Source organism: Dendrobates tinctorius, unplaced genomic scaffold (assembly GCF_039654945.1).
Source record: "Dendrobates tinctorius isolate UK_male_01 unplaced genomic scaffold, ASM3965494v1 ptg000214l, whole genome shotgun sequence".
NCBI lineage: Eukaryota > Metazoa > Chordata > Amphibia > Anura > Dendrobatidae > Dendrobates > Dendrobates tinctorius.
In genome coordinates this window covers 8,383,228-8,406,908 of record NW_027361881.1, presented here as the reverse complement: position 1 = coordinate 8,406,908, position 23,681 = coordinate 8,383,228, and the positions used below count along the sequence as shown (strand labels likewise).

The window sequence follows — 23,681 nt, the reverse complement described above, 5'->3', positions numbered from 1 at the left end:
AAAACCGCTGTGGATTCCGCAGAAAGAAGTGACATGCTGCGGATTTGAAACCGCAGCTAATCCGCGCGGAAAATCCTGCAGCATGTGCACTGCGGTTTTTGATTTCCATAGGATAGAATGCTACTGTACACCGCAGCAAAAACCGCTGCGAGTTTTTTACACTTTTTTCTTCTAAACACAAATATTTTTCCTTCTTCTCACAAACATCGCATAGGCAAATGGCACCATACAATGGCCATTGATCCTCATTGTGAAAAAAAAAAAATCACAGGCAATACATACTTTTTTAATGTCCCCCCAATAAGTGCAAAATTGTATTCTTTCCTGTACAGTACAAAGAAAAAATATGCCAATGCATACCTTCCCAAAGAAAAAAAAAAATCTGATTTATAAATATAAGGCTATGTGCACACGTTGCGGATTCTGCTGCGTTTCCGCAGCGGTTTTGGCCCTGCGGAAACGCAGCAGTTCCGCAGACATGGTACAGTACCATGTTATCCAATGGCATTTCAAAACCGCTGTGCTCAAGCTGCGCTTTTTTCCGCGTGGTTTTGCTGCGGTTTACAAACCGCAGCATGTCAATTGTTTGGGCGGATTCAGCAGCAGTTTCACACCTTTAACATAGTAGAGGTGTGAAACTGCAGGGCAAAACCGCAGGTCACTTTACCTGCGGATCCGCGCGGAAAAAGCCGCAGGTGAATCTGCAGCGTTTGCACGTAGCCTAAGAATCATAGACAATAAAAAATGTTTTGAGCATGATACAAACGTAGTAAAAAATGGATACTAAATGTATAAAACTGTCAACTGAGAATAATTTTAGAATAATACACCAGGTATAACCGAGAACAGCGCCACCTAGACTAAAATTACTGTTAAAAGATAGGAATAATTATAAGTACAATATAACAATGCAGTAACCTCACTAAAGGGATCAATTGGAATAAAAATTTATTTTGATTGCTTATATAGTGCCACCATTTTCCGCGGCGCTGTAGCGTAATAATCATCGCTGTTCCCATTGGGGCTCAAAAGTTAAATTCCCTATCAGCATGTGTCTGAATTAAACACGAAACATGGGGAGAGCATACAATGCGGTGGTGGGATTTAAGGATGTTGGCCCTGGTGGGATTTAAACTCGGGACCCCAGCGCTGCAAAGCAACAATGCTAACCACTGAGCCACCTTACTGATATAGCTGAAAAAGGGGCTGTGGCATTAGCACAGTGGCTCATCCACATAGGGGTCTGTTACCACTACTCTCCGCCTAGCAAGTGCTGCTGATTGACATAGTCATGGAGGGTTGGAACCACAAGGATGAGCCAGGAGTGATATAGTTTTGAAAAATCCCTTTAACAGTGAACTGGTACTACCATTCTTGAAAAAAAACAAAACAAAAAAAAAAAAACAAACTACAAAAGCTCCAACCACCGTTCTCTGTCCTCCTTATTACATATGGCACACTGTACTGCATCTGTCACCTCATCTTACAAAGGGTCAATATAAGGTAATCATTAACAGACGGACAATCTGAGTCTTATGGCCTGGCAGACCACATTGTTTCTCACCAGGTGATAATATCTTTTGGTCACTTTCAGGTTTTTCTTTACAATCCTCAGATTAAACTTACAGATTTTTTTTTTTCAATTCCCTCTTAAATGTTCTGTTAAGTTCCCCCTCCATAAAAAACTGCTATGACGACACTTTATGAAGGGTTAAAGTTCCCTGCTAATGACTCCATACAAACAATAAGGGAAGAGCAACTCATCCATCAAAATCTAGAAAGATCGAGGCCTTCATTCAACCCCTGCTCGTCCACCTCTCAAGTTACTGATGTACACAGCGAGTCTAAATAATATTCAAAATGATAAATGGTACCGCCAGCCTGATATCCATCATCAATCTTTCTCAAAACACATCCATCTTCCGCAACGTTTGATTCCTGAGAAAGCCGGAGTTCACAGATTCATTTAAACCCCCCCCCCCGCTACTCCAGATGCCGGCTGAGTGATATGTGTCAAACAGATTTGCTTTCTCACGATGGCGCTTAAAACTTAAAGAAGAACATCCAGAAAAAAAAAAAGTTAGGAGGAAATGTGAAAAAGATTGGATGTATCCGATAATCACGAAAAACCTGGCCTGTTCAATCACAAGTCTGCAGAGTGCCCCCCTATGACTGCACACACTCCACAACCTGCACCGCTGCTTCACTCTTCTAAAGGGGAACAGACCGGAAAACACGCAACGTTGCTCCCTTTTTCCCTTGTTGTCTGGCAGGGCCCATTTGATAAATGACACGTGTCATTCTGTCAAGAGGAAAGGGTGGGTCAGTGATATATGGCTCAGCTCAAACGGAAATCGACTCTTTGGCATTGGTGAAGCTTTTCTCCACCAGGATTAGGTCGGAAAATTAAATCTACAACATTTCTAAGGCGCAGTTTGGGCAGCGGGACAACTTGTCCTTTATCCTTTTCTGTGCCCTTCACATTCATACATTAAAAGAAGGGAAAACAGAGCCATACATATGAGCACCGAGGCAGATGCAGCAAGCTCCGCTGTATGCAGCGATGACGTGTTTAGTTACAGGGAATGGGAGGGACAAAATATGATTTTTTTTTTTTTTTTACTTTTTAGGAAAAAGGGGAAGGGAGATATAACATTCGGAAATATCAATAGTTAGACTGGATACTGCATGCAGGAATCCTGCAACTTCACATGTTTTTAATGGGTTTATATTAGGGCAAAACAAAAGAACTACGGTAAATAGGTCTGGATGATTAGGTAAAAAGCCTCTAAGAGACAGGGTAAAAAATGCCACAGTGAAAGCTGCACAGATTTGGACACAGATTTTAACCAACAGCGTGAAATTCACTGAAACAACGGACATGTAAAATCTGCAACGCTTGTAGTTTTTTGCGTGGATTTACTCCCACAAATAGCCTGATTTTCTGCCTAAAAATCCAGACGGAAAATCTGCAGTGTATCCTACACTTGTGAAACTATCACTAGGATAAATCTGCATGCACAGCAGAAATATCTACATATGAAAACCAGTTCTATGCATCTGATTGGAAATATTCCTGCAGCGTGAGCGCTGATTTCCGCAAGCCCCATTCAGATATTTGGGACAATGGCAGAAATTTATAGCAATAAATCTGCCATGTGTGACTTAGGCCACGTTCCTATTTTCTCTGCTTTTTTCTGTTACAGTTGTGATCCTCAGTATTTCTATATTAAAAAAATAAGTGACTTGAAAGCATCACTCAACCTGCATTAAAAAAGCGGCAAACCTGCAATAACCTGAGCAGACTGCTAGTGTGTAGTTTGGTGTATACACCTGCAGAAAAAAAAGAAACGCAAAATATTTTTGGGAATGTGGCCTAACTCTTCGAGTGATCCAGTATTTGGAAGAAGATAAGTTTAGGAAAGGATTAGAAGACCATGGGGATTTTTTTTCTCGTTTATGCATTTATAAATGCACGTAAATACACATTCGCACATATATATGCACATACGGAGAAATATATAAAAATTAGCATGTCTGAAGTAATCGTCCTGCAGCTTGACATCTGCATAGTAAATTTTAAAAGAAAAAAATATTGTGTAAGGCAGGCTGGAGCGTCTCCCTCCCCCTCTCTTTCATTAGCTCACTGGCAGGGTGGCACTTGTGAACCTCATTACCGAAAGAGGATTTATGAAGCTGAACCCAATGGCAGAGGAAAGGCATCTGTCAATAATTGTAGAGAGCTGTAGTCACAGCTTTGAAATCTCATTAAGTATGCACTTATCAGACATAAAGATCAAAAACATTACTCAACTCAGACAGAATCTTATGGAGGAACATTAATTAGCTACAGGCCTACAGTACAAAAAAAAAAAATAAAAATGAGAGACTTCCTCTCACACCTGCCCAACCCACAAACCCAAATCAACCAACGCTCGCCCTCCTCCCCTCCTCCCTCCCGTAGACACAAAAAAATAATTCTCAGCATCTGAGACTGATCAAGTACATGAAACAAGAGAGAGAGGAAAAAAAAAACAGTTCAGACAGTCTTGGCGGTGAAAAGAGAAAAGGAAGGAGCTGTCACAATTGAGAAGGATGTCAGTACTGGCCCTGATTACAAGGGTCTATACCATTCCCAGGCCTTTTTATCATCTCTGCCATCAAAAACAGACTCTGTGTCACAGATGGATGACTGATGGATGCCAGTCTTAAGCAGCGTCCGCCAGTCTTGCACGGCGCCCCTGCTGTGATCATGCCCTCCAGCAACAGCCTCTGACCCAGCAGGAAAGGAACTTTCTGGGCAATGAGCCCAGACCCAAAAAAAGATACTGAATATAATAATGTACCCCCATCTTGTTCCTGTAGCAAAAAAAAAAAAATGATAATAGGTTACTCTGGGATAATCTGTTCAGCTGCAGGAAGAACAGGATGGCTTTTTTTTTTTAGAGAGAAAACTGAAGCCCATGCATAAGCCTGAGCTGGATAAACCTTCTGTGCTGCCTCTGACAAGTCCATTCAAGGTGCCTGCCCGGGACGGCACAATAGATTGTCAGCTCTTCTGAACACTGGTCGCGCCTGCATTCTTATTTTTACAGCCCTGTGTGTACTGCTCGCTTGTGGCACTAATTCTCTCTCCGGCTGTATAACATGCTCTGCATATAGAATAATTAATCAATTATATATGTCGTTATTAGTATTTACAGGGCACTCCGCACATGGGGAAGCAAATGACTTTTACAAGGACGAAGAAGCAGGAAACAAAAAAAGAAAATCTTTGCAATGATAATGCAGAGAAACCCAAAGGGCGTTTTCAGACTACTGTAGAGAATCTGGAGGTAAAAACTGCGCTTACCCAATGGATGAACCCGTTTAGAGGATGGCACAAAGGGTAAAGCAAAGTTTTACAATAAATGCTATTTCCACAGAAACTGCAACATTTTCCAAGGTTCTGACAGGTTCATGGTCCCCAGCCCCTGACATTTTATTACTTAATGCTCAAACCCCAAAAATTTGATTGGATCCAAATGTCGTCCTAAGTTCATTAGGTAATTAGATTGTAAGCTCTGTAGACAAGATCATGCTGGTCTTACATACAGGAAACATGATACTAAAGATTTCCGCAGTAACTAAAATGCCCGTTACTTTACTGTGAAAAAGAAGAAAAAAAATGTCCGTCACTTTCTTACAGTTATGTCTGCGCCTATACAGTATACGCTTCTTTATGCAAATATGCTCTGGAACATAAGGGCTGCAAATATGTTTTGTCATGTGCCCATACGTATATCTCTAAAACAAAGCAACAGCCAATGCAGAAAGTGTCAGGGACATCTGTTTCGATCGCAGGCTCCCAAATAAAGCAGCAAGTTAGAAAATAAAGGCAGCTGAGCAGCATTCTGCTCCCTGAAACGGGTAACAGCGATGGAAGATCCAACGCCGGACGGCTCTTATACAGGGGTGATCTTCTAGGTAATATTGTCTGCATTGTCACAGATTTTTCCTAACTAGTAATGCATTTCTGAACTAGGTGAAGATCACCCATAGCTCACCACTGGGAATAGTCTGCGGCTGTCTCTGAATGCCGACAGTAAAATTACCATCAGTCGGGGTCTGTTCACATGCAGCAGATTCATTGCAGAAAGTTCCTTCCGAATGGAGGTTTGAAAACATCTAAGCACCTGCAGCAGAAACAAGGCCATCTGGACGCACGAAAAGTATTATTATTCACAGAAATATCTGCAAAGAAATTGTGTGACTACACACAGTACGCAGAGTCTTATGCACGGCTGGTGAGGCTAGCTGGCAGTACAGACGGGTCTTATATTGCTGAATGAGGGGCTGCGGCCACAGCATTGATAATTCCCTTACTGCAGTAGTCTAGCGGCCCGTGCACAACAAGCAGCCCGTCCGGCGACTAATTATCCTAGGTGCAGTTCCCTCACTGACCTGAGGGTAAGGGGGGCGCCGGAGAGCTGCGAGATCCAAAGTGGAACTGAGAAAGTGAGATATACATAAATCCCCGCAGTTCTTGGAAGGTCGTTAGTGGTGGGGCATCCAAAATACCCCCCTGCGGTAAATTGTTAGAGCGAGATTAGCTTGCTGTATTTTGTCACGTGGTGCCAGTGGTGGGATAACTAAGATAAGCCCCACTGTGCCTGTGATAGCCGTGTGCCGGCAGTGTGTTGTGTCCCTCCGTCCGCTGACAAACCCGTGTCGGTGGTGGGATCGTGACATATTGGTGGCAGCGGTGGGCTGTTCGTCACATATTGGTCAACACATTAACCTAACTATCTCTGTGTGGCACAGTCAAAAGTTTTACCATAACCAGATTTCCCGCATCATGTCCACATGCTTTATGCATCCATTAGCCCTCTGTGTCTGTACTGTTACACATGTAACATTATGGCTGGTCCATACAATCAGGGCAACTGTTACCACCCACCTTTCGTGTCTCCCCTTTTTCCCTCATAGACTGTAAGCTTGCGAGCAGGGCCCTCATTCCTCTTGGTATCTGTTATGATCTATGTGATTATTGTTATGCTGTAATGTCTATCGTCTGTACAAGTCCCCTCTGAAATGTAAAGTGCTGCGGAATATGTCGGCGCTAGAGAAATAAAATTTATTATTATTATTATTAATATGCTCTATTATCTCTATTGTGCCCTGCTATCAGCCATTCCAGGCCGGGTGGCTGAAGGTAATATCGCCAATCAATGTTTAGTCCATTGCAGTTGGGATTGTAATCGGTTATCTGCTGTCCCATGTAATACGGGTGTCAAATAGAGTAAAAAATCAGCTCTGCTACACCTGTTGTCTCTAAAAGGTAGAAAACGTGTCCATCCACAGATTGCCTCTATCTATCTGGAAGATCAGCGCTGTGACTGGGTGCAAATCCCTGGACACCGACTCAATATCCACTAAATAAAGGCAAAACCAGCCGCGCTCCAGTCTCAGGGGATCCACAAAGGAGCAACATGGTTATCCTCTGGAGCCAAAACGTCACATTGAGAGGTTAATAAAGTACCCCCCAGTGCACACTGAAACTTCACTGCTGTATTAATCTCATATTTATCTCCCAATATATGATATGGATCTATATATAACTTATATGTATCAATTTACCTTCTACCTCATGTTAGTTTAATTAGACAGAGAACATGTATCTACTTACCTTATACCTATGGATTTCCCATCTCTCTACCCATCTGATATAGAGCCATCTCATAACTTTCTCATATATTACCTGTCTCATGTCATTGTACTATATAGTAGAGCTGGGCGCCCATCCACTATATATCATATTCTAACTACTGCTGCATAGCCAAAAGCCACCCCATCTATCCATCGGTCACATTTATCTATCATCTCTATCTTTCTATCCACCTCTCACAGGTGTGTAAATAGAGTTTGGCGCCTGTATGCCAAATGTCGTATTACAACTAACCAAAATCCACCCAATCGAATGATCAATCTATCGCTCTATCTCATACCTATATATCTAACCACCTCTGATATATATCTACCTATCTTTCTATCGGATATTTATCTATCCATCACATATCTATAATTTATCTCTCATATCTATCTACCTCTCATAGTTACGGTATGTAAATAGTAGAGTTGGGCGCCTATATGCCAAGTGTTTTATTCCAACTACTGCTGTATAGCCAAAATCTACCCAATCGACTGATCCATCTATGTCATAGCAATCTATTATCTATCTCTCCATCTTTCTATTATCTATCACATATCTGTCTGTTAGCTATCTCCTATCCCATATCTGTCTATACACCTCTAGATCTCTCTATATCATATCTATCTACCTAATATATACCTATCCTCATATCTCCCTCTATATATCTCATATCTATTTTCTATCCACCTAGCTATCCATCTCATACACTGTATATCTATCCTCATATTTCGCCATTTCTGCATATAATAGAGTTGGGCACCTATAAGCCAAATGTTATACTCCAGCTACTGCTCCACAGCCAAAAAGCCAAAATCTGTCTGCACTACGATGAAAAAGGGGAAATAAAATGATTACTGGTTTTGCAAACAGCCATAAAAGTTTTACGCATCCTATTCAAGGCAGACAGATTCTTCCATGGAGTCATCTTCAAAAGTAACTTAAGTTTCCTTTGGCGCCTTCACAATGCCAATCAACGGGAGCGCAACGCAAATATTACTCCCTACAAAAAAATAACCAACGAGCCATTCTGCAATTCAAACCACCTAGAAAATGCTTATTTGGAGAATTACATGGGGGCGGTCTGCCGCCTATTTTTCCATATGCTTTACAGCACCGTGTGTAACATTTATGTGATTAAAGCAATTACAGTCCTGGTGAATTAATTATAAAATATCTCCTCGTTTCTTTTTCAACCATTAACAGACCAAACGAATAAAATACAACTTGAATGACCGCTTTAACAACAGAGGGGATAGGAGTCCTAAAAAAAATGTGTAAAAAAAATAAAATATCTAAAAATACATAAACGGACGTTTTTCCAGCTCCATAGACACCCCAAGACCATTATCTGCTGTCAGGTCAGTAGAATTAATTAGGCTTGTCTCATTATAAGAAATGGAAAAAAAGAAGTGGAAAAAAAATAATACAAATAATGACCACGCTTTTATTAATGACCATCGTTAATGGAGGGAAGAGTTATACATCTTTACTTATGCAAAATAAATTCATCCTGCTTCATTAATATTCATCTATATTCAAATAGCATTTAAAATGGAATCGAGTATTTTGATAAGCCAGCAGCTAATTTTATTCATATTGCAATTTACTAAGGAGAACACACGTGTTAAGAGGCCGCTGCGAGATGACGCTGGTATTACCGGCGACCTGGACTCCTCGAATTCCAGGAGAAGCTTTTTCCATTCTCAGGCGTAAAAAAGTATTATTATATATGCTTATTGGCCTGTACTATTGACCTCGGGATCTTGATACAAACTCAAAAATGTGTCATTACCGCATCAAAAAAAGGGTTTTCAAATGACGCTAATGATGCGTTATCTAAAAGCTTTGTGAGACCGCGTCTGCGAAGGCGACTCCACGTATCGTGCTCACGTTCTGCTTTCTATAGAAATTTCCAAAGGTGTTTTGATTTTCAGAAGATTTATTTTTCTACTTGCAGAATATCCACCAAATGCAGTTCAACCTGTTCCCCTTTATTCCCAAACAGCTGCTGTAGGTGAAAAAAAACAAAAAACCAACCCCGGTCATAATTAATAACATGTGTCCTGACAGTATGAATTAATAATTTATAATTAAAGCACAAACAAGGAAACTTACATCATTCTTCAAGGCTCAAGATTTCCAGGCAGATAGGGTTGGAGGGAGTTATGGGCAGGCGGCTTGTTTGGCCTGTGCATCCTAATATGAAATGGCTTATTAATTGTTTGCTATGCAACGAAGGCCAATTTGCTAATTATCTATGAAAAAATACTTTAAAAATGGTGATGGTATGTGTTGATTAAGCAATTTACTGTGTTCGGATGTGCTAAAAAAAGAAAATCTAAAAAAAAATAACACACGGGTTCCAAAAACAATAGTAAACTTAGAAACATGTGGAACGTTGCATTTTGCATTACCGAGCCGTAAAAATTTTGTCTTTTATAAGGGTAATTGTTAAACCATTTAGACCACGTGCCAGGTCTTATTGATGAGGCTGAAGTCACAGGAAGAGGAGTAGGATATTTGGAGCATGGCTTAAAGGGTCATCGCACATATAAAAAAGCAACAAAAAATAAATCACTATTGGTTTAGATTTGTTGTGGAACAAGAAGAAATGGGTGGAAGAAGATTTTTTTCTAAAGTTTATCATGCCATCCATTATATGACAACTTGACACAAAGGTCCATTTGGGAAAGTGATGGCTGTCTAACTGCTAAGACTCGAGATGGGCATCAGAGACCTCAGCAACCACATCTATATGGTCGTCAAAAGCTGAAGAAAAATGTTAATAATAATCTAGAAGGAATGAAAAGACAAAAAATTGCATCAGACAAGAGCGAGCATTGAAGCAGATTTGTTGGGACGCTTCACCTGGAGTCTCCTTTTGGTATTCCAAGCCCTCGTTCCGCCATGAAATGCTTTCGTATTAATTACGACAACGATAAATTGCAACCTTTTGCAGCAGACCCAGTGTAGGAAGCGACGAAGAGCTACACCTTGGGAATTTTTAACAGCTCAAAACTGGTGAAGAGGTACAGCCCAGGGTCAGGCAAAACTACAGCGTCTGCGCGCGGGTTAATTGTTGCAACGTCTATGGCATTTTAGCGAGACGTAGGCCGGGTGTTTGAGGAGTCTACTTCCCCCTGTTTAATGCAAAAAGGTTAATAGTACGCTAATTATGGGTGGCACTTTCTCGTAAAGCCAACGGGGTCCTACTAACATGGCCTTTTATGAAATAAAATACCGCTAATGTCACTGCAGAGATGGAACTATGCAAAATATAGACGGTGCCCACATCTGGGAAGACGTCTGTCTGCCGTTACCTTCATTCGGATCCCGAGAAACAGCTCTATGACCCAGTGTAATCGTGAAGCCTCCACTGCCCAACCCCTGGCTGAAGTGTATTTCTCATAATCGTATTGCAGTCACAATTCATTCTAATCACTGTACAAAACAATCTTTACGAAGGGGGGAAAAAAAAAAAAAAAAAAGAAGAAAATGCAGAGACTTGTGAGCCAATTTACAAAATAACTGCTGATACATCTCTATTGACTCTTTCAGTCCTGCTCATGATAACGCTGTAGGCAAAACACAGAACAAATGACAACATCAACGACAGGCAATAAACTGCACTGGGAGCAAACACTGAAGTACTAATTGACAGCTGTCAAGCTAATGGGAGAGATGGCAGCTGATTCTCAAAACTGCTTTTTTTTCTTCTTCTGTCTCTAGATATCAGTAGAATTTTCCAGCAATGCTCACAATTTGCACCCCCCCCTTCCCCTTATTCTTTCTCTAAATTCCCCCCTTTTTTTGCATTGTTCCTTTTTTCTTTGCAATGGACAGCCATAGCTAATCATTTTGTCAGCTTGCTGCTAAGGAGGAATCTCTGTCCCAATGAACAAATGTATGGCAGATAATATGCTGCAGGGGGGCAACTGTAACTGAATTTATACTAGCAAATATTGAGGGATTTCAGTGCAAGGCCTGGGAAGAAAAAAAAGTGGATTTCAGCATCAGTAGGAAATGGCAATCGGGGAGCACCAATTTTTGAATTTCCTAAATATAAATGGGTAAACATACTTTTTTTTTTTTCATAAAATTTCACAACTGTAAATGTCAGGGGCTAAAATGGGCAAAAGGTGTAAACTCAACTGAAAAAGATGTCTTATCAGAACATCATCATTTCGGAGCAGCATTTGGCCTGTGGTGCCGGTTCTTGGGAAAATATTGCTGGTGTTTTACAAGACAGAGGCAATGCAAGGTAACGGAGGCTCAAAAGAGGCCTGGGTCAAAACCTATGCCCACAAACATTACTGCGACCACAAGCTTACAGCCTATGAATAGAGGTATATACACATGTATACAGTGCTGGAAATCATCTATAGTAAGTCCACAGTTCGGCAACATTATTAATTATAGATTGGGATCCTCTGGCACAGCTTGGGTTAAGAGGGTGAATTCTACGACTATCCGTTAAGATCTCCTCGCAGCTCCTAGTGCTGCTCTCCTCCCCGCAGACCATTAAAAAGGCCTAATCCCTATGAAATGATTATCCAGGTACCAAAATCCATTTGTCACCTGCAGCAGCAAATTGAGTTAATGCACAAGTAAAGGCAAGCAGGACTGTGTAATATCAACTTGATTACATCAAACTAGCTGCAAACCTAATTCTCCTGGATGACACTGCGTGGAGCTTGTCATTTCCAATCATTAAAGCTGTCAGGAATCCATCAGGTTTACAGCTAATTAGGTGAACACTAATGAAGCTGGCAAAACAACTTTTCTTTTTTTACGGCTGAGCGGACCTTTCAGTTTGGGGAAAGAAGAGAAGGAAAAAAAAATTCCTCCAAGTATTCTCAAGGTTGCTGTGGGTTGAAGAGTCACCGACTTGGCCTCACCTTTTCCCACTGCACAACCAATTTGTCATCGTCCTCTGCAAGGCACAAAAAGACCCCATGGACCCTAGATCTTCCAGCTCAACCATGTGGGAGGGAATAGCAGATACTCTTCATCATGAAGAAATTCTACATTAATATTATGAGGTCTCTATTGACTCCTGGCAATCATCTGATCCTCTCCAGATCATCCTCGTTGTCTGCTTGGGTCTACAGTATGCACATACGTCTGAAGCTATCATATTCCAATCAGCAGTATGGCCGACCCCCCTCCTTCCTTTTATTTCCTGCTTAAATAAGCAACAATCCGGCCATTCCCAGCCACGTCCATTAAACAGAGACACGACCAGTCTATGAGATCCGTGCAGCACTCCCTGGCAGCCTGTGATTGACCATTAGGCTATTGATGAATGTGCTTGTCAGGAGAGAGACAATTAAATCAAATATGAAACAAAGTCGTTTTGACGGGTCATTTTGATAGAGTAAAACCATTCTCCCGTCTCTTATTAATTGTGCAGCCGAGGTTTTATTTTTTTTTTTTGTTAACTAACCTGGAATGTTATTAAGTAAAATATGTAAAGTTACATTCTTATCAATAAATCTGTGTACTGCATGCAAGAGTAAACCAACTCGGAGAAGGGCGACCCGAGTGTTGGGATATAGCCAAATACAGAACCAGCAACCACCACAAGAGCAGCCGAGCGACAACGTCAGCGACCCCATCACCGGTATAAAACACGGTAAGATCACAGATGCCTTTATGGCTGACATTATGGCCACGATATTGCAGCAAACTCCTCCTACTTGTAATCTATCATACATTCCGTATCATGGCCAGCGAATGGCTTTCTGGAGACGGCCGCAGAGGACAATATTCATCTAACATCCAAAGGCAAGACGCTGGGCTGTAAAGTTCTGCCTGGCCTGAAACAAGGGGTTAAATGAAAACAACTTTACTTTCCAATGTCTAAAGTGGAGAGAATAAAAAGTACAGTCACATCGTAACCTGTAATTCGTAGTACACCCATACGTGTGTAAGTGTGTGTGTATATATATTATATATACACACAAACTTTATATATATTTATATATACGATATATATATATATATATATTTATTTTACTTTCTATACATGTATTTAGACTTTGGCGACAGCTAAGCATATATATGAAAATACCTATAAATATATATATATATAATTCTCACATATACAACATATATCAATGTGTAACTAGTCCCAGCAGCAATGACTTTATAGGCCAATGGTAAACCAGAAAGTTTGGTGCCAGCTCTGCTTTTAAGCCTCATGACCTTATCATGTATATCCATTTATACGTGTGTGCATATAGATATACATCTGTAGACATAAATGTGCTTTTTGCATCTCCGTCATCTTTACATCGAGCCACCTTGCAGCTGCTATGACATCCCAAGCACTGATCTAACAGGACAATACAATAGAATAACAAAACAAACAAACAGCATTTTCCATACGAGGATACAACAAATCAAAGAAGGAGAAAATGTGACAGATTTCAGCCAGGCCCAGGCTAAATGAGAGACGGCGCAATCTGCAGCCCAGTCAGTAATACAGTGAAGTCTACACAATGCCACAGATGTGGAAGGTCACCATCTGTAACCACATGGATCCTGTAACAAGCTCGCGGTGCGGAACCTGGCAGGAAGTTGACATGGCACCACTGACGTCACGGTGCCTGGTGTTACCATGGCAAGTGAGTTATTGATGTTTATTGGCAGTGAATAGATCAAAGACGAGGCGGATGACAGGCAATCAATCAGTCTTCACATGAAGGATGGCAGGAGTCCATAAAATGAGATCCTTTCCCACCACTCCACATGTCCTAACTGAACATTATTGCAAAATAATGTTTGGCTCTGTTCCCCCCCCCCTCCTTCACCTCACCCCCTATAGCCTCAGACAGAGATTGCTAAATCCTAATAGGATTTGGCATATGCAACAAGGGCTCAACAAACATCAACAGGAAATAAATATATGGAGCGCTTCGCGAGGGTGGACCACCTCACCGCCGGGTCAGAACCGGACTGTTAGTGCAACGTAATTCATCTCAAAACAAAAACACAAAGGCTACAAGAGCCCCCAGAAGATGTGCTGAGGATTGTAAATCTTACTGTGCGCATGGAGAACAATGTCGCACCTCTCCTAGAACCTTGGGTGAACTTTCCCTGCCCCCTTGTTACCCCACTAACCTTAAATCCATCCCATACCACGCGCCTCCTCAAAACAAACGTGTCCTGACCCCCCAGGAAACAATTTCCTTTCCAGAGAATGATTCACAAAAATGAATCAAATGAGTGATAAAAAGTGAAAGGGGGAAAAGCCGGATACTCTGTACAACCCCCAGGAGGGGGTGGGTGGGAAGAGTGGGTGCACAGTAACCCCTTGTTCCCTCAACTTTCTCAATCCGAGTCTGGACACCCCCGAGAGCCCCCCGATAGTGGGCAAATAAACAAAATAAAATAGCTGATACAGGAGTGTGTGATTCCATGCAGGTCATTAAATACAATGTAGCAGAATGGCCACACCATCCAGTCAGCACAGTACCTGCAGCTCTCCTGGGCGCTTGCTGCTTTCTCCTCGGCATGCTGCTGATCAGGGCGCCTGCCTGGGCTCTGCGGGCTCTGGGGAGGAGGCAGGAAGAGTTCTTGGGGCCCCACAAATCCTCCTGTGCTGGGATCCACTTCTTGAAGGCTGCATGCACCGACACCACAGCCCCGGCTGCCTGTACAGGGCAAGTTTGCAAGAAAACGACAGAGAAAATAGATATAAAAATAGACTCTGGGCAGGGATGGTGTCCCCCCGGCTGCAGCCGAGTGAGGGCAGGGGGCACATTCAGGGCACTGGGGGCACTGGAGGCTTCCAGCCTGATCCTCGGCTCCGGTCTCTGCAACAGGCACAGGCTGACAGAGGGAGAGCTGAGCGCGTCACTCAAACTAGTGCGAGAGGGGAAAGCTCCTCTCCGAGAGACATCAGCACCCACAGGGGCTGTCACTTTAACTCCTTCCTGGGGGGAGCAGCGCTGCTGTCACACACAGCGCGCGGGGACTGGCGTTTAACCATGTGCGTGCTGCAACCCGGAGCAGAGACACGGGGAGGCTGTCACTCTTCCTGACCCTGCTGCCCCTACACACAATGGCTTCGCACGATGCACATGGACTGAAGGTGCACGCTCCGTGACAACATGGTACGTACTTCCATGAGGTGTATGTCCCGCCATTGACGCTGCATTCTCAGCTGGAGTCTACAGAACCATAGCTATATAGGGGGGAATTCACACTGATGGCCAGTTCCTGCAGGTACAGGGTCGGCAGTACTCTCTGGGTGGTAAGGGGTATGGTATTTGGGGGGGGCTGCTACTTTACCTCTGTCCATATACAGGGTTTACCATGCACATAGTCTGCCATATAAAGTGCATGCTCTTAGGACAAGACAGGAACACCTGACATACAGATTTCCCCACATTTCATAGCAGTGAAGCCTAGTTTTTTTCGCAGCCAGGTGGATTCGCTCTCCATTTACCTATATACACACGTATTGTAGTCACAGCACATGCACATTCCCTACCAGGAGCATGCACATTCCCTACCAGGAGCATGCACATTCCCTACCAGGAGCATGCACATTCCCTACCAGGAGCATGCACATTCCCTACCAGGAGCATGCACATTCCCTACCAGGAGCATGCACATTCCCTACCAGGAGCATGCAGCGTGTGCCTGTCACTTTATCTGCTTCCCCAGATCTGTAGCCTGCCAAATAAAGTGCATGCTCCCCTGACAAGAATGGCTCCCATGCAGAGTGTAGCTGTCAGATTAACTGTTTATGGACTGTTTATGGCCCATATTGTTGGGGGCAGATGCCAGCACTGACACATGAACTGGTCTCTGTCACCTTAACTCTTATCTGTGCTGCTACAAAGAGGCAATGTCTGACAAAGTATACACACACACACATATCCGGCTCTAACTCATTAACTCCTTCAGAGCCCTGTGCAGGCAGGGAGCAGCTAGTAGGAAAGATTTATCTACAAACATTACTGACATGCATGTGCAGATGACACAGTTTATACAGTGCCAATCTGCAAACAGCTCGGTATCCTACAGATCAGGGGTCACAGCATCCCTATTGGGAGCACCCTATTAGCCCACCTATACCTACACCTTTATAAGCTGATCTGAACCCTCACTATATGTCAGTGCTCATACAATGACACAGCTCCTAACACCCTCCCCAGTATCTGCACTGGAAAGTCACAACATCCTGAGAGTTGCAGCCATTTCCCATAACAGACACGCCTTGCCTTCTCTCTCTTTTTTTTTACATGGAGTTAAGTTCAGGCCACTTCCAGAACACAGCATGCTGCTAGAGGCCTTATCCTAAAGTATGTGAGATTGCCAAGACCCCAGACCACATGCAGACTCCTCACCCCCCTGCTGACTACATCACACTGACCCCTGAATACCCTCACTTTGTGGCTGTGCACATTCCAGCATGCAGAAAGCATGCATCAGCAATCAGCACAAAAGAGGGAGAAAATAAAGAGCTACCAGGACACTGTCAGGAAGGACTTCCACTAGAAAACTTTACTTTTACAAGACCTTTTTTCATAGTGGAAAATGAGCAAAATTAAAATAAAATGGGGAGGGGATGAATGTACTTACAAAAAATGTGCTATTGTTCTCGGGCCAGGCGACCGGCGATGCTTCTCCACGTACACAGATCAACGCATGATTGACAGCGAGCACCTTCCTGTTTCCCAGTGCAATCCCAAAATGGCTCAGAAAGAGGGATCTGGAGTTTCAAGGGAAGCCCTACAAGTTTCTTTCTGGTGCGCATCAAGATCGATCGGTGAGAAACAAAACTATATTCTCTGTTCTTTGCGTTGTCTTATTTTTGTGTGTGTGTCTTTTCTATTAGAGTAATACTTTTTGCCACAGTGATCACAGAATAGCCTTGTCCTTCATCTGGAACATCAGATCACTTTATTTTTTATGAACTGGATCTTGCAACGCCCTTTTCTTTTCTCAGAGCGGGATACTTTGATGTCCAGGATCAGATGACACTGTTATGTGGGAGCTGTGGATTACATGAATCCAAGTTCACAAGAAGGGAACCCCAGGCAGGAGTACAGACGATCGATGTGCAGGGAGCTCGATTACGCATTCCTGGCTGGAATCCTGTTCACATCAGAGAGGGATGGACTCTTTCCTAGCACTGTCTCAATGCTTCTCTGAGCTGGGATTGCAAGCTATTGCCAAACACCTTCTTGGCTGCCAATTGCAATTTTTTTCCCCCTTTGTGTGGCTAATAGATATTTCATGACAGCAACAGCAAATCACAGGCTTCACTCCAAGTCCCAAGCGCCTTGTGCACTCTCTCCAGATCTCCAGCAGATACCAGCAGCTCTGTGCCCTTTACTTTCAGTTTACAGGGAAGAGAGAAGAGGGAAGAAAAAAAAAAAAAAAAGAGAGGATGAGCTTACAAGATCAAAAAATCTCCTACTGCCCCCATCCTTCAGGACCTGGGATATTTCCAAATGCCTCCTTCTCTCTCTGCAGATGTTTCTTCTTCACATGCTGCATTCACAGGGAGAACAAGACGACTGCTTTCCCCACCAACTTGCACAAATGCTGCTGTTCTCAGGACTTTGAAGTTCTCTTTTCTTTTTTTTTTTTCCAGATACTCTCTTTATCTTCTTAACTGATGCCCCAAAAATCTTGCAGCTTTTTTTTTCTCCCTGAAATGCTCTGGAAAATGGGGGATTTAAAAGCAAAACAAAAAAAATAGCAGTCACACAAGAGGATGGTGAGTTGGTAAGATGCTGCTGCCGAATGCCAAAGGTCTGGGGTGCTGGTGTTGAGGGGTGATCAGAGGAGCCAGGGTGTGATCTGCAGAGAGGTAAATGCTTTCCACATCCAATGTGTTGTCTGTCAGGATTAGGTGATTTTCAAGGAATCGGGATTTTTGCAGCCTAACCTCCTTCTTGCCTCCCTCCCTCTCTCTGTTCTATCTGCTGGTTTGGCATTGCATAGTCTTAGATCCGCCCTAACATCTGTCCGTCTAACCATTGGCTCATCCATCAGTGTCACACTGCTGCACTCTGAAAGCACAACACATCACACACACAGGCTGCCATTCAATGTGGGACCCTGCACAGCCACACAGCTCAGCCAAGGGGGCTCTCTGCGCCTGCACACTGCTGCTGCCAAATAACCCGGATTTACTCTCCTATTACCCGATACAGACAGGACTCCTCTAACCCCACACACCCACCCCCCATATTCCACACAAACACAACTGCTACATTTAATCCCTCTAATTATTGCATTTTATTCTCCATTCCTCTGCACCTAATAAAACACAGTGTCCAACACTGTGTGGGTGAAGTTTCCAATGTATATTCATTATTAGTGAATTTGGATACTAGAAATAACCACTTCGTTACAAGTCACCATGTAAAGAGCATTTTGTCTCAGTTTTTAGTATAAAGAAAACTACATATCATAACTATGCAGAGAAAAAGTAATGGTCAGAAAATGAGGAGCCGTACCCATTACCTATCATGTATACTGATTTACTTTTTATTACATCTATACATTATAACTTTTTATTGTGAAGCTTCACCACTTCACTTAAGCCTGTTATTTGCCTTGTATACCCCCCCCCCGCGTACTCTCATTTGTATACCTGTTACGCTTCTTACCACCACCTATTAGCTGTCATTTCCAAGCCTTTGCTATATCTTATCACTTCCACGTCGCTAAACATCCACCACACACATACTGTCTGCTTATAGACCATACTGACAAAAGACCAAGTAAATAAAAGGCATGTTATGATGATGATAATAATAATAATAAGGAACATATGTGCATGGTGGAGAGGGAGGGCTGTATTGATTAGATTAATAATCATCCATTTTTTTGGATGCTCTCTTTTATTTGAGAGGTGGGAAGGTCAGCACCTGCATTAGACACACAGGACCCTTTTCCCTTCTTCAGACCATTACATTACCCTAAGTATTGTAAAGGAAAATCAATAAGCATCCACTTCTGCTTTAATCTGCTGCCTAATCTACAAGAACCTGGACACCCCCCTGATTTACAGGGATCTCACCAGCCCCTAACCTGCATGCCCTCATTCAAGCTTTAAAGCCTAACATGTCAAGAGGTGGGGGGTAAAAGCCATTGCACATTATTATTTTCTATAGAGTGTTTCATTCTGCCTTATTTTTCTTTTTTACTAGGTAAATATGTTGCAGATCTAAATCTATATATACACGCATCTAATGCATTGGGCCAACAGAGAATACCAGGGTTGTGTGTGCGGTTATGTCCCTGTGTTTCCAGCGTTCGATCAGGCAAACACTGTCCTGATTCTCTATTAAGCCTTAGGTTACAAACAGTTTACGTTGCATGTATGAAACTTGTGCTGCTTTAGATAAAAAGTGCAGAATCCTTTGTATTGTTATTGCAATGTGTATCCTACATTTCTATATATTTTACAGACCGATATCATAATGCCCATTTGAGGTCTAATCAAAGAAAAGAACTGATCGTTTAATTCCAAAGTACAAGCAAATTCCAAATACTTCATTGCTTCAATTTGGTGACATTATAAACTGAAAGAACCACCAAAATTATTAGCTATTTTTCCCCTTATTTTTTTGGCGAGAGAATTTCCTTAAAAGTTATTAACATGTGTATTAGCAGCTAAGGAAAAAAGAAAAAAAAAATAATAGATATGTATTTGTAAAATAATGAAGCAATTAACAATGGCTGAGACAACGTAAGCAAAGAGACTAAATTTCTACTTCTCCTGCAGAGAGTGGCTCACCAAATAATTAGGAAGATGACGTGGACCAGGACGATGGCAGCATGTTTGATGGGGCAGGGAGGAAATAATTATACAGAGAGAAAACACTCTGGAAGCATGGTAGTTGCAGGACCTGGTGCATTGCTTCTATGTGAACCACTTTCTATAGAGTAAAGGTAATTTTCTATCATTTTGTCAGTTTTCTTTTCTTGCAGACAATAGATAGAATTGTTGCAGGAGTTTTTCGTGTGCTGCAGATATAAAATGGGAATTATCAATAATAATATTCATATCCATCCGTCCTGATTTTCCCCTTAAAATAAATGACTGATCTTAGCGGACACCTCCTGAACCTCACTGTTAGAATAGGAGCAGAGCTTGTATAATTGTCATGATATTTTGCTTCCTTATTACTGAATTATAAGCTTATACCATCAGGACATACAGCTTATTTCTACCTTCGTCATTGTGCATTTTGCTCAGAAACAAGAAGGAGAATGTGTATAGATATATGTGACTACAACTTCTTCCCCACTCTTTTCATTTACCTGATCCTCCTTATAAGCGCTATGATAACCAGCACAATTGTAGGTAGAGATTTCCAGCCCGAAATCTAATCACTGTACAATACAGAAGGAGCAGAAGTTCTTCTTAATCTCTCTCGGTGCGAGCTTCAAGCAGCAAAGTTTCCACTATTATAGAATAAAAATGTATATAAATGAAGATGTGATGTGAATCTTCGCTATGGTGTCTCAGCGAGGTTTTACATCTGCTCATACATCAATCCAGATATCATTTACCTTCCTCGACATCTTCTCTGGCGTTAGAAATCAAACACGTTATCAGGAAAGCTTTCCTAAATCAGTTATATTAATATTGCTAATACTATAGACCGACATAAAAGAAAAATCACAACTGCAACGTGACCTGTCGCAGGGATGTATCACAGGGATGAGGATTATGACCAAGAGGTTAAAATGATATTATTGAAAATGTCTTGAAAAGGAGGCTAAATTTCAGTCAGACTAAACGTGGATATATTTAGTCCATATGAGCAGAGAATTGATGGATCAGCAACTATTTATTTGTTAGATACTGATAAATACTGATAATGATTAATAGATACAGAAAATAGAGAGATAAGAATAGATATTGATATATAGAGATGAGATAGGTGACAGAAAGATGGACATACATATAGAAAATAGGTAACTAGAAAATGGATAAATACAGTAGATAGATGGATGTTGCAGTATGACAATATATAGATACACAGTAGGTGGTAGAATTAGATACAATGTTGGACCATCATAATAATGAGGTTTCCCAGTATGGATCTTATTTAAAGTGCTGTGAATGTATTCAGAGATGCAAACGTTCCCATTTTATCTTATACTTATATGTAGTATTGAGCTCTTCTGCAGTGCCCTACACAGAACATTTTTACCTATTCTCCGTAGCTAGCCTATACCGCAGCGCTGTACACAGTCATCAGTCCCACTGCAGGTGATACGTGTGTGTGAGAGAGAACAGTGAGTATTGAAGAAGCTGCATTTTAGTATCATGCGTGCGATTGTGTGAAATGTGAAAGTCCAGACTGAAACGTGCAGAAAACATCATCGGGTCATTAGTGGCCCCTTATTGAGCCTTCTGTAATTGCAGTTTGACTATAGCCAGACGCACACCATGTAAGGGTTGTGCAAACTTCCCTCCCCATGATTTATAGAGACACCGACACTTACAAGGAGGGACGTGCTATAATACAGAAGGTGTTATACAAAAACTGCACGGCCTGTCATTAATGCAGAAAATGTTTCTGATAAAAGATCATTAGCCGAGCTGGATGACCTCCGCGTGATTAATGGCTCAAGAGAAATGCTCCTGACACCTAGAAATAATTAATCGTGATGGACAGTTGTCTCACAAGATGCATTCACAAAATCTTTTTTAACATGTGAAGGATAATAATAATACGTATCTAAAATCTCCCTGCCCTCTCTATAAGGCCAGTGTCCTGCTTCTGTATCCCGTAGCAGAGCAGCAATAAAGAGGTCATCAATCAGCATGGTAATGAGCAGATTAATTAGCAACAGTTTTGTCTCCTCCTCCTGTTAAAGTTCTGGGATCTGGAGGAGGAGGAGTAATTTGCGGAGTGCTGTATACACATTATCATGTGTCTTATGGAATGTGAAGCAGTTTTATGGCCGTTCTTAGATCGAGCTGCTATATGTTTATAGTCATTTCTATTGACCTAGTATTCACTTTTTTGTTTTATTTTGGGGATTCAGGTCACAGATAGCATGCTTAGAAATGACAAGATGGTAGGTAGAGGAGCATTCTGTATGTACGAAGACTTGGTTTGCCAATCAGAAGCTGTCCGATCTTGAGCACCCAGCAGATTTGCTGTAGTAATGTCTGCGACGGAACATCTGCAGCCATACACCTGACTGGGGTAATATCTGCAGAATGTGGGTGCAAACTCTATGCAAGTGCATGGGACAGTTGCAGAAGTTTCTGGAAGACCTGCGCTGCATGCCGTCATCACTTCCTATGGAGCTTCCTATGTGGTCTTACTAATCAGTGCACCCATAATAAAGAAAATAATTCTGCAGAATTCTCTTTTGAGGGTGAAATGTGGCTTTAAATTATTTTCTTATCAGTAGCTACTACTATTAGTGATCTTTACAGTTGTTGGCCCAGAACTGTCCATGTGGGAAATTCAAAAAAATGCAACCATGGGGTGAAATGTCCAGTACCTTGTCTCCTTGCTCAGACATGTGAGATATATGGTCGATATGAGCAATCAGTAGATCTGTCCATGTATGTAGAAATCAGTGGAATCTAGCCTAGAACATAAAATCCTTCCTATATTATTTAGGATTAATTGGAGCCACGGTAACCCTCACACGTCAGACCAAAGGTCCCAAGTCATGATATCCACACAAGGCTATAAGGCCAAAAGTAACAGAAATCCAGGCTGTAAAACGGACAGTATTCTGCACGGAGCCAGGAATTGCTATTCTCTACATCAGCAAGGTATGCTCTGCCAATAAAAGCGTTCTCATCTCACAACAAACACTAAATATTGTGACGGTTTTTTCCTGACTCTGGATTAAAATTATTTATCTGCAATTATAACTTTGTATATTCGCAACATGTTTTCACTGAAAAGTGGCTAAACTGTCGCTGCTACTATTATGTGTGCACCTTGCAAATTTTCCTACTTTTAATTCTGCCGGCAGCTACATCTACATATATGTATATATGAATGTATGCGATTGCAGCAATGATCCCTACTGCTTATAAAAATTAAATGAAAAAAATTCTAAATTGATAGAAGCGGAACAGTTTGCTCCTAAGTGTCTCCCTCCGGCCTCTTAAATTCATATTATACAAAGGGTTTAAGTCCTGGCTAAGTCTCGCTCGAATGTAAATTGTTTTGCTAAGTAAAAATTTGCACAGCAGCAAAGTTTGTTTAGCTAATTCGCTCTGGATTTTTTCCCTCCTCTTCGTTTTGTAACAATCCAGATGCAGTCTGTAAATTCTCCAATTTCGACATATTGTGGACCCTGAACAGTGTGAATGGGAGGCAGAATCAGACCGGACTTAGAATCATAGAATCATAGAATCGTAGAGTTGGAAGGGACCTCCTGGGCCATCTGGTCCAACCCCCTGCTCAAAGCAGGATTCGCTAAATCATCCCAGTTAGATGTCTGTCCAGCCTCTGTTTGAAGACTT

At 41.9% G+C, this 23,681-nt stretch overlaps 1 protein-coding gene and 1 long non-coding RNA gene across 21 annotated transcripts in view; one reads left to right on the top strand and one right to left on the bottom strand.

Annotated features, from left to right (window-relative positions):
- Window positions 1-23,681, bottom strand: part of TSHZ3 (teashirt zinc finger homeobox 3) — a 331,665-nt gene that overhangs the window by 58,029 nt on the left and 249,955 nt on the right. Inside the window, exons 1-2 of one of the 15 annotated variants that reach the window (XM_073555015.1) lie at window positions 16,790-16,917; window positions 14,673-14,850 (exon numbers count right to left, since the gene is read on the bottom strand). The exons of 13 other annotated variants lie outside the window; for them this stretch is intronic. In XM_073555015.1, coding sequence (XP_073411116.1) covers window positions 14,673-14,712 — 40 coding nt within the window. In that variant the 5' untranslated portion in view covers window positions 14,713-14,850; window positions 16,790-16,917. Of the gene's footprint in view, window positions 1-14,672; window positions 14,851-15,490; window positions 16,671-16,789; window positions 16,918-23,681 lie in introns of those variants that run through there. One more of the 15 variants, XM_073555003.1, reaches the window with a different exon arrangement.
- On the top strand, window positions 14,741-23,552 carry LOC141058791 (uncharacterized). Of its 6 annotated transcripts, XR_012222314.1 has the most exons (6): window positions 14,763-15,312; window positions 16,818-16,976; window positions 19,953-20,119; window positions 21,404-21,475; window positions 22,822-22,979; window positions 23,472-23,552. It is a non-coding gene; the product is annotated as an uncharacterized lncRNA (long non-coding RNA). The 6 variants fall into 6 exon arrangements; XR_012222313.1 differs by adding an exon at window positions 17,157-17,933 and having other exon boundaries at window positions 14,741-15,312; window positions 19,953-22,979; XR_012222311.1 differs by adding an exon at window positions 17,157-18,026 and having other exon boundaries at window positions 14,741-15,312; window positions 19,953-22,979.